The following is a 19,689-nucleotide window of genomic DNA, read 5'->3' as shown; positions in this document are numbered from 1 at the left end:
AATTACTTTGGGTGGATTTCTTTCAATTTGAATGACAATAGTGAAAAGCTCATAAACTAGCACTTTTACAAGATGACAAGCATTTCTTCTCCCTTTTATTATTATTATTTTTTCTTTTTTTTTATAGTGTACCTAATATTATAAATAATTATTTTCATGAAAGGAGTTGGAGTGTTTGATTCATTGGCTAGGTAGTAATAAGGGTTTCAAGAAAAATTTGTAATATAAAGGCTCAAAGGGGTTTACAAGAGTTAGTTGTAATAAAGGGAAGGTTAAAAGTTTAAAATAAGAGGATTGCAATCAAAGAATGCCTAATCATCTCCCTTTTCAAGTACAAGCTGGTATTTCGTCTTGAAAGCTTTAGAAAATTTATTCTAGGAATGGTGAGACATCACTTGACTACCTGTTATCCTATAGCTCTCTTTATGCACTCTAATCTCTAAATGACTAGTTGGGTGACTTTTTGGCAAAGAAGATATAGGCAGAGGATGCACACTTAAAAACTTTGCACCTCTTAGAAAACTTTCTATCCAAAAACCCAATTAAAGATAAGCCAAATCACTCTCATAAGCAACTTCTCATTACTCAAGGGATTTGGCAAAAAGTTTTATTTCATGAATGCATGATTTCTAAAAAAAAATGAGCAATACATTAACTAAATGGAAGAAATCTATTTGTATGCAATATGTACAATTTCTAAGTGATGTATAATGTGTATGTGAATGTGCTATATATGTATGTATGTGTAATATGTATGCAAAATATTTATAGTATATATATATATATATATATATATATATATATATATATATATATATATATATATATATATATACAAATGGAGTAGGATGAGATGTTCCTATATTCAAAATGTGAAAAATTTAGCAAAAAAATCAAAATGCACACCCCCAAACTCAAAATTGTACATTATCCTCATATATATATACAAATGGAGTGGGATGAGATGTTCCTATATTAAAAATGGGAAAATTTTAGCAAAAAAATCAAAATGAACACCCCCAAACTCAAAATTGTACATTATCCTCAATGTCTAAGGCAGTGCAATAGAAAAATTCAAAGCAAAGAGGAAAAACCAAGAATTGTTAAATTTAAAAGCAAAGATAAGGAGGTACCTGGCATAGAGCAGTAATTTAGCATCTAAAATATGAATAGAAATAATGATGATGATGCATAAGGAAGTTGCACAGGTTATGCACAATAAATGCTTTGTAGAATAATTGCATAAGGAGACTGCACAAGCTGTGCAAGATGGCATGAGTTGCATAAGGGACTGCACGGGCTATGCAAGAGAAATATAAGTTGAAAAGCAGCTACATAAGCAGTTTCATAGCCTGTGCAGTATACTGAATAGCTACAATATAATGATATATCGAGGAAAAACTTGAAAACAACTGCATAGGTATGTAAATATATACAATCTATTAACAAGAATGCATAAAGGAATAGCAAAGGCAAATAGAAACAATGAAAAACCAAGGGAATATCCATCCAATTGTATTTCAAGGAAACAGAATTCAAAATAAACAAAAATTGTTCTAGCACATTTAAAAATAAAAACTCCTAGAAGCTGAACAAGAGCAAAACAAAAAAATTAATCTATTTCTATGGTTTTGCCCTTGTCCAAGGGAGTTGCTAATGGACTGGATGGAGGTGGTTGTTGCTGAAGGGGTGGCTCTAGAGGAGGTGATGGAGGTGGAGGTGGCATACCCAGAAAAGCCATAAGCTACTTCATCATCTCTTTCAACTCTTTCTGTTTGTCCCTAGTCTCCATAACGAGTTCAAAAAGATGATCATGACGGTCCTTAAGGGTATCAAGACTAAAGTCAAGCTTCCTATCCGCAAAATATATATCATCACTAAGCCTTTCAAGATAAGTGAATAAGGCTTTAGTGTTAAAGGGAGGGGGTGCTATGGAGGAAGAGGGTCCAGCTGCAGAGGGTGTTAGCTGTGCAGATGCTGCTGGGACATCTTGTGCAAAATGTGCAGGATCAATAGAAAGTTGTGGGACTGGTGGTGCAGATTGTTCCCCTGGCTGTGCAGTTGGTCCTGTGTCTGTTACTGGCTGTGCAGTGTCAAATGGTGGCAAACTAAAGCTAGTCTTAAATAAGTGAGGAGCATCAAAATATAGAGTATCTACAAGTGCAGGTAAGGGATGCTCTTCCGTGTCAAAACCAAAGTGTTTGGCTATAACATTTATAAGTCCAACTTTGATAATATTACCTATAGATTGGGTAGCAATGTGCAACAAATGTTCATAAAAGAAGTAACCAAGAGCTAGTTTGACTTTGTGAAAAGCACAACAAAGCATAAAGAGATTAGATTTTCCAATAGCACCAGAGCTAGTCCCTTGGCCCAAGATAGTGCTAGTAATAAGCCTATGTACTAATCTAAGGGCTGGGTCTATTATTTGGGATGTCTTAGATCTGCTAGCATGAAAGCCTTGAGATTGGTTTGTAATATCTCTCCAAAACTGAATAGCATTCCAAACTCCTTTATCTGCTACCTCTCTGCCTGTATATGGGACCCTAAATAATCCATCAATAGCAAACCCAAAGATAGTATGAAATTGGTCCAATGATAACTCCCTATCCTACTCTAAGCACCTAAATTTCATAATTGGCTTGTAATCCATCTCATGTAGTTTTAAGGTAGCAGAAAAGGAGGATATAAATTCCAAAACTAGGGTTGGTTAAACTAACTCCTATTTATGCGCAAAGTCCATCCAACCTAGACTATCAAGATAAGCAATAACACTATCAAAGAGACCAGCAAATTTGAGGACATCTTCAAAAATGTACCTAGTGGACATCTTCAGAATCGGGATTCAGGGCTTGGATGGCAAGGGGAGAGCTATGAGGAGAAGGGGGTGGGGTTTCCATGAAGGTCGACGATGATGGGGATAGAGAAAGAGAAGAAGAAAAGAAAAGAAATAGAGGAGAAATTAGGGTTTTGGTAAGCAAAAAGAGCGGGAAGGGAAGAGATGGTGCCAAGAAAAATGGAGAGAGGGGAGGTCATGAACAGTAAATGCAGGAAGTGGAAGGTGGGAAGTTAGGTGTGTGAATATTATTTGATTTGCACAAGACATGCAAATTTTTGCATAAGGTGAAATTGGATATGCATAGCTTATACAGGCTCTTATGTAGGTTTCGGCAAGAATGGAAATTTTTGAAAAATTAGTTGTGCAAGAGTGCATAAGTTATGCAAGCTCTTATGCAAGTTTCGGTAAAAAAAGAAATTTCAGTAAATTTAGTTATATAATAGTGCATAAGTTATGCACTAGGTTATGCAAAATTCAATAGAAATGAGAATTTTAGGAGATTAAGTTATGCACACACTTATGCAGATTTCGACAACAATGGGAATGCTAGAAAATTGAGTTATGCAGGATTGCATAAGTTGTGCAGTAGCTTATGCAAGTTTCGGCAAAATGAGAATTTAAGGCAAAATGAGACCCAAAAACTGCACAAATTATGCAATTACTTATGCACAATTAAACAAGATTCAAATCACATCAAGAGCGCATTGCAAATTTGGAAAATGCATGGAGATGAAGAAATTCAAACCTGTGAAGCATAAATCATGAAAAATTATCATAAAAAACGCATCAACAAATGCAAAATCCATCTCAATTGCACCATACAAGTTTGTGATAGCAAGTTCTGCATAAGAAATATTTTTGAACAATGCCATTTCAACTCAAATCATGCAAATTAACATTTTAGTACATTAAAGCTCAACAAGAATCTACATTAAGTTTCACTTATTCATTAAAGAGGATAGGCACTCCAAATTATGCTAATTAAATGCAGGATGTCCAAATTGAATCACACAACCCAATTAAGTTCAAAACCACAAAAATGACCCACTCACCATCATATCAACATGATAAGCACAAATATGTAAAAGATAGACACCCAACCTTAACAAAGAAGCAAATAGCATACACTGTAGAACTTTTTGCTGAAGAATTTTTTTGCATAAGCCAAGAAGGGATCCTACATAGAAAGCAATGAAAATAAATCAATCTTGTAAGAATTAATAGATAAAATATTAGATTAAGAGTAACTCCCCAACAGTGCAATAACCTTCATCCCTTTGAAATACATCTACAAAAGACAAAATTCAATAATGTCAAAAATTAAATTTGGGGAGATTTAAGACAAAAACAAAAATAATACAAATAAAAGTAAATCAATAAAAGCAAAATAAAGGAACTTGGGGTGCCTCCCAAGAGTGCTAATTTATAGTCCTTAGCTGGACTTTTGATGCATTTCACTAAAAAGAAGGTGTGGGATTAGAGAGCTTGTAACAGCTTGCTCCCTCTATTGGTTCTCCAGTGATGTAATGCTTCAATCTATGCCCATTGACCTTAAAATTCCCAGATTTTTCACTCCAAATTTCAATTGCTTCATAAGGGAAAACTTTAGAAACTCTATATGTGCCAGTCCATCTTGATTTAAGTTTCCTGGGAAACAACTTCAATCTTGAGTTGAACAACAAAACTGAATCACCTTCTTTAAATTTCTTTTTCCTGAGATGCTTATCATGCCAAGCTTTGGTTCTTTCTTTATAAATGTGGGCATTTTCATTGGCATCCATCCTCAATTGTTCAAGCTCATTAAGTTGTAATAGCCTCTTCTCACCAGCTTGTTTGATATCAAAATTCAAAGTCTAAATGGCCTAATATGCTCTATACTCTAGCTCCACAGGTAAATGACAAGACTTGCCATACACCAACCTCAAAGGAGTAGTTCCTACAGGGGTTTTATAAGCAGTCCTATATGCCCATAAAGCATCATCTAATTTGATAGACTAATCTTTCCTAGAATTGTTCATTGTTTTCTCCAAGATATGTTTGAGTTCCTGTTAGAAATTTCAACTTGCCTTGAAGTTTGAGGGTGGTATGGGGTAACTATCTTATGTACTACACCATACTTCCTCATTAAACTCTCAAATTACTTATTACAAAAATGTGAACCCTCATCACTAATTACAGCCCTTGGAGCTCCAAATCTACTTAAGATAAATTTCTTCAAGAATTTCACTACCACTTTAGCATCATTACTTGGAGTTACAACAGCTTCTTCCCATTTTGATACATAGTCAACTCCAACTAAAATATATTTATTGTCATATGAGGGAGGAAATGGGCCCATAAATATATTCTCCATGCATCAAATAATTCCACCTCAAGAATACCATTTTGGGGCATTTCATCTCTTTTTGACAAATTTCCACTCCTTTGACATTTATCACATCCTAACACAAAGTTCCTCACATCCTTGAAAAGGTTTGGCCAAAAGAAACCAGCCTGTAGAATTTTACTAGCTATTTTAGAGATTCCAAAGTGTCCTCCATAATCAGAAGCATGACAATGATGCATAATACTCTCTATCTCCTCATCAGGAATACATCTTCTTATCAAACCATCACAACATCTCCTAAAGAGTAAAAGATCATCCCATCTATAAAATTTTGCCTCATGCAAAAACTTTTTCTTTTGTTGCCATGTCATTCTTAGAAGTAAAACTCCATAAGATAGATAATTCACCAAGTCTGCATACCAAGGTAATTTAGCAATGAGAGAGACAAGTTATTCATCCAAGAAAAACTCATCAATAGGGACTGCATCCATTTCTTCATCATCCAATTTCAACCTACTAAGATTATTTGTAACTACATTTTTAGCTCCCTTCTTATCTCTAATTTTCAAATCAAACTCTTGTAGCATCAAAATCTATCTAATGACCTTAGGTTTAGCCTTCTTTTTATAGAGTAAATACCTAATGGCAGCATGATCTAAAAATACAATCACCTTTGAATCAATAATGTAAGGTCTGAACTTTTCCAATGCAAAGACAATTGCTAAGAATTCCTTTTCAGTTGTTGCATAATTGGTCAAAGCCTCATCCAGTGTTCTACTAGCATAATAAATAGCATAAGCCCTCTTATCTTTCCTTTGACCAAGAATAGCTCCAATTGCTATGTTGCTAGCATCACACATAATTTCAAAAGGGAGACTCCAATCAGGCGATTGCATGATTGGTGCAGTAATAAGAGCTTGCTTCAACCTGCAAAAGGCATCCAAACACTCTTGGTCAAATACAAATGGTGTGTCATGGCTTAATAAATTAGACAAAGGTTTAGCTATTTTAGAAAATTTCTTAATAAAGCGTCTATAGAACCCAGCATGCCCTAGAAAACTTTGAATCCCTTTGACATTGGTGGGAGGGGGCATCTTTTCTATCACTTCAACCTTGGTATTATCAACCTCTATTCCCCTGTTAGACACCAAATGTCCAAGAACTATCCCTTCTTAAACCATTAAATGACACTTTTTCCAGTTTAACACTAGGCCAGTGTCTGCACATCGCTGCAAAACTTTAGAAAGATTAGCCAAACATATGTCAAATGAAGATCCATAAACAGAAAAGTCATCCATAAAAACCTCCATTATATCTTTAATGAAATCTGAGAAGATTGCCATCATGCACCTTTGAAAAGTAGTGGGTGCATTACATAACCCAAATGGCATCCTCCTATAGGCAAAGGTTCCATATGGACAAGTAAAGTGGTTTTCTCTTAATCATTTGGATGGATAGGGATTTGGACAAAACCACAATATCCATCTAAATAGCAAAAATAAGAATGCCTAACTAGTCTTTTTAACATTTGATCAATGAAGGGAAGTGGAAAATGATCTTTTCTAGTAGCATTATTTAATTTTTTGTAATCTATGCACATTCGCCAACTAGTCACTGTTCTAGTGGGAATTAATTCATTATTTTCATTTTTAACCACTATCATTCCACCTTTTTTAGGGACAATATGTACTGGACTCACCCAAGTACCGTCTGAGATAAGATATATTATCCCTGCATCAACCAACTTCAAAATTTCCTTTTTAACAACTTCTTTTATATTTGGGTGCCACCTCCTCTGATGTTCAATAGATGGTTTGCAATTTTCTTCCAAAATAATTCTATGCATGCAAAAGTGAGGGTTAATTCCCTTGATGTCATCAATGGTGTATCCTAAAACCTTCCTATATTGCCTTAACACTCTTAACAACTTGACAACCTCTAAAGTGTTCAAATTTGCATTTACAATTACTGGATAAGTGTCATTAGGGCCAAGAAATTCATACCTGAGCTAAGAAAGAAGTTGCTTAAGTTCTACCTTAGGTGCATCTTTTTCCTTAAATAATGGTTGCTTAGATTTAACTTTTTCCTTTTGTGTGAGTTGAAAAACTAGAGCAGAAATGAATTGAGGACTACTCTCTAAGTGTTGAGCGTATGCAGCCACATGAGGATTGTCATTGTCTATGCTTCCTCTATGAACCAAGCAATTTTCAAGTGGATCTTCTGGATATCTCTTTCTGAAATGTTCTTCAACAAGCTCATCAATGATATCAATTCTCAGACAAGTATCAGCTTCAGAATTATGCTTCTTCATGTTGTTATTAATATTGAAAACCAGCTGATCTTCACCAACTCTAAAAGTCAATTTTTCTCCCTTAACATCAATCAATGCACCTGTCGTAGCTAAAAAGGACCTTCCCAAGATAATTGGAATATTAGAATCCTCTTCCATGTCCAAATGACAAAGTCAATAGGTATATAGAACTTCCTAACCTTTAGAGGTACATTCTCCAAGATCCCTTCTGGATACTTAATTGCTCTGTCAACTAACTAAAGAGAAATGTGGGTTGGTTTAAGATCTCCCATATTGAGCTTTTTATAGATGGAGAGGGGCATACGGCTAACACTAGCCCCTAAATCACATAAAACTTTTGTAGAACATGATTCTCCAATATGGAATGGAATTGAAAAACTTCCGGGGTCTTTGAACTTAGGAGGAAGTTTCCTTTGGAGTATGGCACTACATTCTTCTGTCAAAGCTATAGTTTCATAGTCTTCAAGTCTCCTGTTTTTTGAGAGAATTTCTTTCAAGAATTTTGCATAAGAGGGCATTTGTGAAAGAGCATCAATGAAAGGCACATTTATGTATAGCTTCTTCAAAACCTCTAAGAACTTCCCAAATTGCTTATCAAGCTTAGCTTTTTAAAATCTTTGTGGAAAGGGAAGTTGTGGCTTATAGGGCTCTGGAGGTATATACTTCTCTTCCTTTTCTTCAACTTTCTCTTTACCTTTTTCTATACTTTTTTTCCCATTTTCTTGTTTTTCACTCTCATCAATTTCTTTCTCATTTTATTTTCTCGCTTTTCAGTTTTTTCACTCTTCTCATTGTTTATAACCTTCCCACTCCTTAAAGTAATGGCTTGACACTGCTCTCTTGGGTTTTCAAGCTGACTTGGAAGTTTTCTATAAGACTTGATACCAGAGGAAGATGCTTATTGTGCAATCTGGTTTTCCAGCATTCTGTTATGTGTTTGCATCTGTTTTAGCCTTGCTTTCATTTCTTTCATCTCTTCATCATGCTTAGTTTGGTTGGCAAGAATCTGTTGTAACAAAGCTTCTGTGGTAGAACCTTGCTCTTGCTGTTTTGGTGGAGGATTCATGTTTCTCTGCTGAAAATTAGGCAATGGTTACCTATTTTGCTGATATGGAATTCCTTGTTGCTGTTGTGGTTGAAAATTCTAATTTAGGACTTGATTTTGCTGATTTCCCCATGAAAAGTTGAGATGATTCCTCCAAGCTAGATTATATGTTTAAGAGTAAGGATTCTCCATCTGTTTGTTTCCATAATTACCAATACATACAGCCTGCTCTCTATATTCTACTCCACAACTCATTATTCCTTCTGCACAGGCAATCTATTGTGAACCTCCAGATGATGATGATGAACTGACCAATATACTTAAATCTTCCATCTTCTTTGCTAAAACATTTGTAAGTGCATCAAACTTTGCATAAATCATGTTGAATGGATCAAGGTTATACATTTCAGTAACTTGCCTCTTTTGAGTTAGAGCTGGTCCTCTTGGACTACTCCAAAGATGAGTATTCTTTGTAATTTTCTCCAACAGCTCATAGGCTTTGTCTTCTTGCTTCATAATAAATTCACCTCCTTTTTAAGTATCAATAATCCCTCTGATTGCAGGAGTAACATTGGTGTAAAAATTCTGGTTTATCATCCATTTTGGAATGGCATGATGTGGGCATTGTCTCTCTAACTCCTTCCATCTCATCCATGATTCATAGAGAGTTTCATCTCCTCTTAGTCTGAAAGCTGTCATTTGATTCCTCAATTCTTGAGTTTTTCTAGGTGGAAAATATTGCACAAGAAATGCATTTGTGAGTTGCTCCCATTTTGTAATAGAATTATGAGGTAAATAATCAAGCCAATCTAATGCTCTATCCTTCAAAGAGAATGGGAATAGCTTCAATCTTGCTGCATCATCAGACACTCCAAGTTGTTTTTGCATATCACAAATCATAGCAAACTTCTTTAGATGAGTGTGGATTTTCTGAAGGATGTCCCCCAAATTGGGAATTTTGAATCATTTGAAGTACCCTAAAATCCATCTTATAGCTATTTGCATCAATCCTTGATCTTGCTATGCTCTCTCTCAAATCATCAAAATGAGGGAATGCATGATTAATCATACTTTCACTTGGCACATTAGCATTTACAATTCTTCACCATGAGCTGCATTTTCATTATTTTGGTTGTTTCCACTATTACCACCAATAATTCTAATTCTCTCATTAGCCATTTTTGCTTCAATTTTAGCTGCTCTCAAGGCTTTTTTCCTTTTTCTAGTTTCTTTCTTGTTGGCTCTACAAAACTTCTCAATTTCAGGATTAAACAATAAGGATGTGTCACTTGTGCTTCTAGCTCTTCTCATAAAACATCAAGAGTACCTAAAAGAACAAATAAAATAAAAAATGAAAAGATAATAAAAATAAAAACTATAAACAAGTAAAATAATTAAGAATTCAATCTTAAACAAATAACTCCCCAGCAACGGTACCAAAAACTTAATGTGGCCCAACCGCAAGTGCACAGGTCGTACAAGTAATATAAAAAAGTTATCGTTCCCTCGAAAAGTTGTGTTAATGATTGAATTTTTTATATAAAAATTAACTAATTCAAGCTAATTTTGAAATTTAAGTGATAAATTCATGGAATTTTAAGTGTGAAATCTATATATGTAAAATTAACAATCTAATTACCAACATGAAGATTCAACTAAATTAACAGCAAATAAAATGAGCAAATTGAAATATGGCAAGAATTAAAATGACAAGCAATTAAATTCGATTAATAATTTACAATGATAAAAGGGAGATTCCAAAGTTTGGGAATTCATATTCAAGCTATTTTGAAATTTTTAAATTGGTTATCCAATCTTATAGAAATTATAGGTTTTAAGGAGATTAATTCTTAAATCCTTTGAATACCCTTTCGAGTGAGACAAAGAGTACCTTAATTAACTTAATTCTACTTTTGTAGAGTTAAAATTAATCAAAACCTATTAGGTTCCTTAATTAATCTATAAATCCTCTTAATCCTTCGTCTATTTCTATATCTAAGTTAATTAAGTCCAATTTCTTAATTATCTATCACAGGGTTTTCTCCTTTCGATGCTTCAACCATGGATTAAGAATAATACTTAATGAGATTCTATACTAAGCATGACATTAAGCACACAAGAAATGGATAAAACCTCATAAAAATCACAAAATATGGATTACCCAATAAAAAATCTACAAAATATCTCAAATATTACATCCCAACTCCAGAATCTATGAAAAACTACTCACTATCCATAATAATTACAAGAAATTCTGAGTAAATATAGAAATAAAACTTGAAACTATATTAAGAACTAAGAAATCCAATACAAGAAAGGTAGAAAATAGAGAAGAAAAGAAGAAAACTCCAAATCTGGTCCAGAAATGGAGAGTGACGCCTCTTGCTCTATTTTTCTAACTGTTCCTCTGCCTTTTTCCTCTTTCTTCTTCTTTTCTCTCCTTTATAATGAGATAAGGACACTATTTATATTCTTCTGACAAGTAACCCTAAAATCGTGTATTTGAGGTGAGTTCACGTGTGAGAATCTTTTTGCCAGCTCATTATGAAGAATTGCACATGTTTTGCAAGCTTCTTACGTAGGTTCTATCCAAAATTGGTGGTTCCAAGTGCTTCCTGTGATGTTGCATAAGTTATACAGGATGGTTGTGCAGGTTTTTTCAAGCTTTGGAGTCCTCCATAAAACTGCATAAGCTATGCAATTGGTTATGTAACTTTCGATAGGTTTGAGGGCTCTTTCCATGATGCTAGATGAGTGAGGAGTGGAACTACATAAGTTATGCAGCAAATCATGCAAGTTTTGACCAAAGTAGTTGGCCCTTCCATGAAGCTGCATAAGCAGGGCGTGAGACTGCATAAGCTATGCAGGTTTTTGTGAAGTTGCATAAGCAGGGAGTGAATCTATATAAGTCATGCAATAACTTATGCAGGTTTCGGTAAGCTCACAAATTTTTTCCTCTTCCTGTGCAGAACTGCACAACTTGTGTAGCAAGTTATGCAGACTTTGGCAATTTTGCATTCTTCAACCTTCAAGCATTATTTTGACATTTTTGGCTATAGGAATCACTCTTCATTGGCACAATTTCTTTTTAGTCCCTCAAAAATACCATTTCACCTATAAAATAAAGTAAAATTACAAATTAACCCAAATATTGAAAATTATGGAAAACTATCTAAATAACTAACAAAATCAGTTAAGAGTAACTAAAAAGTAAATGAAATGGCCATGAAATTTAACCTATATGACTATGCAAAATGCATGTATCAATCAACCCCTGATTTATATGAAGACGGTAATGATTAGGTCCAGTCAATCGAACATTATGGAGAGTAAAGACCCATGGATCAACCCATATTAAGGCTTTTGTTCCATCTCCAATATTATACCAAGTGAAGATGTCTTCCGGTAAGAAGACTATTCCAAAATCCAAGATCTTTTATGAGGGGGAGAGGCTTCCCAAAAGTTAGAGTGAGGGAAATAAAGACCTTTTATGATTTTCACCTAAAGACTATTTGGAGGATTCAAGAATCTGGAACATTGCTTAGCCAAGTGAGCTTTATTGAAAAGATTAAGATCCCTGAAGCCAAGGCCTCCTTTCGTTTTCGATTGAGAGGCTTTCCTCCAACTGATCAGGTGAAGCTTCCTTTCCTTCTCCTTCCTACTCCAAAAAAATCCTGCCTTTCATAAGTCTAATAAATAAGTTTGTCCTTGAATTATTTAGAAAAGTTTGATTGTACTATTTTTTTTATTTTAAACTCCATTTGCTTCACGGAAAATAACTTATATATAGAAAATATTTTCTAAAAGATTATTTTCCATTGTTTGATTGTAATATTAAATTAACGATATATATTTATTTCATATATGTATAAGTGAGTTCACATTTTAATAAGATTATCATGGAAAATAACTTTTTCTTTTGAAAAATGAAAGTCATTTTCCTTAAAAATGACTTAGTTTTCCCTTTTACTATAATAATATTTTTCGTTGACCAATTTTTTTGAGTGCCCTATAAACCAAAAAATCCAAAAAAATATTTTTTTTAAAAATATTTTCTATGAAACAAACAAAGCCTTAATCTATTAAATCCTTTAGCTTTTTTTTTTTTATATCTATTATGCCCTAAAATTCTATTTTTTAATAACCAATAAGTACAATTTGTTTAACTCATTAATGAAAAATTAATAAATTATTAATTTGAATATATATATATATATATATATATATATATATATATATATATATATATAATTGATTAAAGAAAAAAGTTAAAATATTAATATAACGATATTAATTCGCAAGCCAAACTCCTCTCAAAAAATGACACACGACATCTTGGAAAACTTGACTTGCTTTATATTATAGATAGATATGTCATATAATGGACTGAATTTAAACAAAAATTTCCCTAATTTTAGTATTTAAATTTACACCTAAATTAATTTCAAAAATATTTATTACAACTTTGATATCTTATTTTCACTTATTACTCCTTTTATTTTATAATCATTTTTACAACTTTGATATCTCATTTTGATTTATTACTCCTTTTATTTTATAATCATTTTGACTTATATCTCATTTTGTAATCAATAAGTTAAAATAAGATATCTAAGTTGTAGTAAATATTTTTGCAATTAATTTAAGTATAAATTTAAATATTAATACTAGGAAATTGTTGTCTAAATTCAGTCCATTATATGACACATCTTTCTATATTATAAAGTAGGCAATGAATCTAAAATTTTATGTTTATTGATTACAAAAACACAAGGAGTAATAAGTCAAAATGAGATATCAAAATTGTAATAAATATTTTTGCTATTAATTTAGGCGTAATTTAAATATTAATACTAGGAAAATTGTTGTCTAGATTCAGTCCATTACAACACATCTATTTATATTATAAAGCAGGTCAAGCTTTCCAAGTTACTAGGTGGCATTTTTTTAGAAGAGTTTGGCTTGCAAATTAATATTATTATATTAATGTTTTAATTTTTTTTTAATCAATTGTGTTAAATTTATAATTTTAAAAATAAAATAATAAATTACATTAAATAACCATTATTTGTGAATTATGGTTTTTATTTTATAAAATTGATAAAAATGCAATTTTATTAAAAATTAAATTGGATATGTAAATATTAAAAATAGAGTATTAAATGAGAGTATTATAATTATATGTTATAAATTTTAGTGATTAAATTTAAACAAAATATTAAAAATAATTTCAATAAAAAGAAAAATTTTAAATTTTAAATTAAGGTTTTAATTTTCTTAATCAATTATTTTAAATTTATAATTTGAAAAAATAAAATAATAAATTGCATTAAATGATCATTGAATTGGAATTCGTGGTTATTATTTTATAAAAATAATAAAAAATGCAATTTTATTAAAAATTAAAATTAGACATATATATATTAAAACTAAAGTATTAAATGAGAGCATATTATATATATATATATATATATATATATATATATATTAATGATCAAATTTAAAAAAATATATTAAAAATAAATTTAATAAAAAGTAAAATATTAAAATTTAAATTAAATATAAAAAATTAATTTTTATTAAATTTATATGTAACACAAACATTATACAAAATAGATGAAACTCGTACATTTATTAAATTCATAATAAATTAAATTTCTCCTCTAATCCTATATCATTTCTTATGGTCGTAGTTTTATTGAGATCTGAAAGCATTTAATTTAAGAAATATTGTTTTGCTATTTTAATTTCTAAATTTAGGATACCAACAATTACGTTTTAGATTTCAAGTAATAAATGTAAAGAACACTTAAAACTTTCCTTACCAATTTATATACCAAGTGGCAATAGGAAATCCTCTAATAAATAAATATCAATAGGGAATTAAGACAATTGACGTACTGCAATTACTACTTTCACTTTTTATATACCTGAAAAATTAAATGCATCTTCATCTTATCATCTCAGAATCCCATTTTCTCACACTACATTGTTGTGCAATAAATTCCCTTCTATGATCACTTCATTCTTCTCAGACTTGAATTCACCATGGGTCGTAAGAAACTTTCCATGAAAAAAATTGATGATACTTCAAGACTTCGAATAACTTATTTAAAACGCAAAGATGGTTTGATGAAGAAGGCAAATGAATTAGCGGTGTTATGCGATACAGATGTTGGTCTTTTGATGTTTTCTCCTACGGCCAAATTAAATATCTTCAGCAATAAAAGGTTTGTTTAATTTCCAATAATTTATTTGGTATTATCGATTAAACAGTATTTTAAGTTTTGCATTTATATAGTTATACTAATATTTTTCTTTGGTTTTTATAGGATTGAAGATATCTTTCTACGCTACATTAACCATCCTAAAGACCTACAAGTGGGGTGCGTCCACTATTTTTTCTTTTTAAGTTTATTTAACTTTCATTGAAATTCAAAATCGACACTGTAAACCATTCCAATTTCATATTTATTAAATTTCACTCCTTTTTCTCTTTTATTGCATCTATTATTTTTTTTTATTTGATTTATTACATATGTTTAGTTCCAATTTAAATTTATGAAAATTCCATTGAATCTAGTATTCTTTAATTCTTCTATTTGATAATTACACGTGCTTAGTTTCAAAATTTCATTCCTTTTTTCATTGATTGCGTCTAGTATTTTTTATTTTCATTACTTCATTTATTATACGTGTTGAGTTTTAGTTCAAATTTATGAAAATTTCATTTTTTTTTTTCATTGGTTGTGTCTAGTATTTTTCATTTTCATTATTTCATTTATTACACATATTCAGTTTCAGTTCCAGTTCAAATTTATAAAAATTTCATTTCTTTTTTCATTAGTTGCATCTAGTATTTTTTATTTTTATTATTTCATTTATTACACGTATTCAGTTTCAATTCAAATTTATGAGAAATTCAATTCTTTTTGTCATTGATTGCAAAGCTTATATTCTTTACTTCTTTTATTTGATTTATTACACGTACTTAGTTTCCAATTCAAATTTGCAAAAAGTCTACTCTTTTTTCTCATTTCCTATGTTTATTTGAACATGCAGGCTTACTCGAAACAAAGAGGTAATCAAATCACTGCTCCTCTCTTTATATATGTGTTTATGTGTTTGATTCACCTTATCTTGATAATTATTTGTATTTTTAGTATTTCAACCAAAGCTTGAAGCACTTGAAATATGAGAGAGAATTCTTGGAAAAGATAGCAAGGTTTGGCCTTCTCTTTCTTTCTCCATTTCATAAAAATAAGCATAAGAATTATGTATATTTTGAAAACTTTCTTCTAATGAGATTTTTCTTGTTTTCATGGCATAAACATTCCAATAATGATCATGGCACACTAGAATTCAGGTATCTTACAATTATATATATATATATATATATATATATATATATCTTTAATTTCTTATAAATAACGGAATTATCCTATAATTTTTTTTTTCTAAATTTTGATATAATTTCCTAGGATCTTGAGGAGAAACTCAATGGACTCAATCAACAAAAACAAGAAAAAGAAGAGAAGATGAAGTCAGTTTTTTTTTGTTAATTTTCTATCCTTTTCTTTTGCATAATTAATATGAATTTTTAATTAAAAGGATAAATTACTATTTACTCTAAGGTTAAGTCATAATTATTAGTTAGTTATTTTTTATTTAAACTCAAACTAATTGGTCCCTAATGTTTAATTTAGAAAACCATTGAATCCATCTGCTTTTCTGCAAGTCAACCCTCAAAAAAGTCGTCAAAGGTTTAAAAGCCATGTGAAATTTCAAAAATACTCCGCTAACAATTATCCTCTGAAACTTTTTTTTAAATTGTTTTTTTGAAAAATGAGAAAAAATTGGTATTAGAAAAGAATGGCTTGAAAAATGTTTCTTTAAACATTTTTTTTTAGAAACATTTTAAATAATTTTTAAAATTTCACATATATTTTTTGACCTTTGATTGACTTCTTAATGGCTGACTAACAGAAAAATTAAATAGAATGACTAAATAGTTTAGTGAATCAAATATTAAGAACCAATTAGTTCAATTTTTAAAAAATAGGGATCTACTAATAATTATGACATAATTTCAAGAGGCAAATAGTAATTCTTCCCAACTTTAATCATTGTTGTTGAAAATTTTCATTTGTTATTTGAAATAACATTGTTATCTTATTCTCTCCTATTCATGAAAAAATAAAAATAGATTGTACAATCCGGATATAGAGAAGATTATCTCAATCCATGAAGCTACCATGCACCATGAATTTCTTGTTCAAGAAATTCAAAATTTAGAAGAGCTTAAAGTAAGTATACATTTCTCTTGACAATATTGTGATCCACTTACATTAATTTTGAAAAATTGCAACTAAACCTTTTTTACTCTTATGTAGCAAGCAAAGTTATTTGCCAGTCAAATTCAGCCTCGAAATTTAGAGAATCTAGAGGTAATGTGAGGAAAAGTTATATAAAAGATTATTTACATTAATTATTGAGCTTTAATTTAGTGACATTACTCTTACGCAGCAAGCAAAGTTACCTGACAGTCAAATTCAGCCATGGAATTTAGAGAATCTAGAGGTAATGTGAGGAAGAGTTATATAAAAGATTATTTGTATTAATTAATGAGTTTTAATTTATTGACATTACTCGTATGTAGCAAGAAAAGTTACTCGACCATCAAATTCAGCCATGGAATTCAGAGAATCTAGAGGTAATGTGAGAAAGAGTTATATAAAAGATTATTTGTATTAATTAATGAGTTTTAATTTAGTGACATTACTCGTATGTAGCAAGAAAAGTTACTCGACCGTCAAATTCAGCCATGGAATTTAGAGAATCTACAAGTAATGCAAGAAATAATTATATAAAAGATTATTTACATTGATTAATGAGTTTTAATTCAGTGATATTACTCTTATATAACAAGCTAAGTTACTCTACAGTCAAATTCAGCCATGCAATTTAGAGAATCTAGAGGTAATGTGAAGAAGAGTTGTATGAAAGATTATTTATATTTATTAATAAGCTTTAGCTCGGCGACTTTGTAATCATCTTAATAACATTGAGGTTTTGAATTCAAATCTAGTTAAAAAGTAATTATACTAAAAGAAAAATTATTTACATTTCATCAATCAATTTTAATTCAATGGTATTAGAATATTTTTAAAATTATAAACTTGAATCCCAACGAGAATCTAATAAAAAAATATTATTTATTTTTTTATATTCCATTTTAAGATTATCTGACGTTTGTACAATATAAATACATTAATATATTTTTTTTTACATATATAATATTGCAGGTGCCTATTGTTATGAACAACGACAACTTGAGGAATGAAGCTGTAATAGGTTACGATAGTGAATGGTATTGAAACATGATTTCGTTATTTGAATTTATAGTAATTAAAAATCAAATTTAAAAATTTATTAATTGTTGAGAGTAAAAAAATTAAACTTATTAACTTCCACAACTTAATTATATGAAGAAATAATTAAAGAAAATTATTTACACAAATATAATTAGCATTAATTAACTTTTGCAGCTTTTGTTTTGCAGGAATCCATCAAGGGATGGGAATCAATGTAAAGAAAATTTTGTACCTGTTGGACCTCACCTGAGCTTGGACTATCTCAAAGCACATTTGGAACCATGGAAACTTTCAAAGCAGTGAGAATATTGAAGTTAAATGCTTAGAAAAGTTACGCAGCAAAGGAGCTTTAGCATGAATTTTAATTTAAAGCAATATAACTTTCAACTTGTCAACTTTTGTAATTTTTCTTGAAAGCTTAATGTACTTGTTTACTTTTTTTTTTTTTTTAATCCATATTTTTAGGTATGTGATCTTCTTTTTTTTTTTTATAAGCAAATGCAAATTTATTAGAATAAAGAAACTTAGAGAAGGACACTATACATAAACCAAACATAACTCGAACAAGCCAAAAGATAATGAGCCCTAACTAGGATGAAGCAAAAATCAAAGACATAACCATGTTAAGCTAAAGCTAGGCACTCATATACTAACAACAGCATGTAGCAAAAATAGATTAAAAGAAAATATGAATTCAAATTATATATTGAAACGATGCTACACCAGTGAGATTGTTGCTGAAATGGATATGCGAGGAAAGAAGTGAAAGATGACAGGGGAAGGAAAACCATGAATCAAGCACTTGAGATAACAAAAACTTTACCAGTCCATAGTGAGGCCTCTCCTACAACCCAAACTAATATGCTTGAAATTTGAATGAAGACTCTCATCAAAAGTGAATGCAAAACTGAATAAGAAAAACTCAATGGCAATTTCGATCCAAAAAGCTACATGCTCTGATTCAGGATTCTCTAGGAGGAAACAAGACCAATTGAGAAAAAAGAAAAGGAAAACCTAAGAGAGACAAAACCAGCATCAAAAAAGCAACAGACCAACTGCAAAGCCAGACCAATGCTGGAATAAGACAAAACCTCAGCAAGAATAGCCAAAAACCACCCGAATAAAGCTCAATAGCAAAGTTAAACAAAGGCAGAGATACCAAAACACACAACCTTAATAAGCAAAAGAGATAAAATGCAGCTCGCTACACCCAAGACCTCTTAAAGCCTCCCATATTGCCCTATCTGACTTAATTTGGTCAATGAGAAAATGCGCCACAGTATCTTTTGGTTCTAAAAAACAAAAACCAAGCCGTTTTCTCAAGATAACCGTTTGCTTTGCTTCTTCTTCAACATCAAAAGGGATAGCCGAAGCATCCCCAGTAGAAAAATTGTGAAGGCGACAATTGATCCGATTGATATCACTATCTAAAGGTTGAAAAATTTCTTTCCTCATTCGAGAATAGCAGTTACCAGACTGGTTCGTTGATTTCTTCTAGCGTTTGCCTCCCCTGAGAAAGTTTGAGGAAGAGTCAATTAAATCACAAAGCAATTTGCACTTAGGTCACTGCTTGAGAAGCCTAGACACTTTGAGCAATTTAGAAGGTCCAGTTGAGTGCAAGGCTGGCCCACGAGCTTACCAAGGAACCATGGCCAGTGGATTTGAATTAGCCAATTGTTCAATGAGAGGCTCTTGATCATGTGTCATTGCAATAGAATCCATGTTGTTCTCCCTATTTTCAAACACCTCTAAATTAATTGGTGAAACAGTGGCCTCCATAATAACCAATGACCG

General features: G+C 31.1%; 1 protein-coding gene and 1 non-coding gene across 2 annotated transcripts; both read left to right on the top strand.

Annotated features, from left to right (window-relative positions):
- The first annotated feature begins 1,931 nt into the window (after positions 1–1,931).
- Positions 1,932–18,198, top strand: LOC110661509 (MADS-box transcription factor 22-like). Its single transcript, XM_058149390.1, has 9 exons — positions 1,932–2,128; positions 14,557–14,751; positions 14,854–14,907; positions 15,584–15,602; positions 16,915–16,968; positions 17,048–17,102; positions 17,448–17,500; positions 17,827–17,891; positions 18,084–18,198. Exons 1-9 carry the CDS (start codon positions 1,932–1,934, stop codon positions 18,196–18,198), a joined length of 807 nt encoding a protein of 268 aa, XP_058005373.1.
- Positions 9,129–9,235, top strand: LOC131181736 (small nucleolar RNA R71). Its single transcript, XR_009150215.1, has one exon. It is a non-coding gene; the product is annotated as a small nucleolar RNA R71 (small nucleolar RNA).
- Positions 18,199–19,689: the final 1,491 nt, after the last annotated feature.

The sequence above is a fragment of the Hevea brasiliensis genome, chromosome 7 (genome assembly GCF_030052815.1).
Source record: "Hevea brasiliensis isolate MT/VB/25A 57/8 chromosome 7, ASM3005281v1, whole genome shotgun sequence".
Lineage (NCBI taxonomy): Eukaryota > Viridiplantae > Streptophyta > Magnoliopsida > Malpighiales > Euphorbiaceae > Hevea > Hevea brasiliensis.
This window is presented reverse-complemented; position numbering and strand designations above follow the sequence as displayed.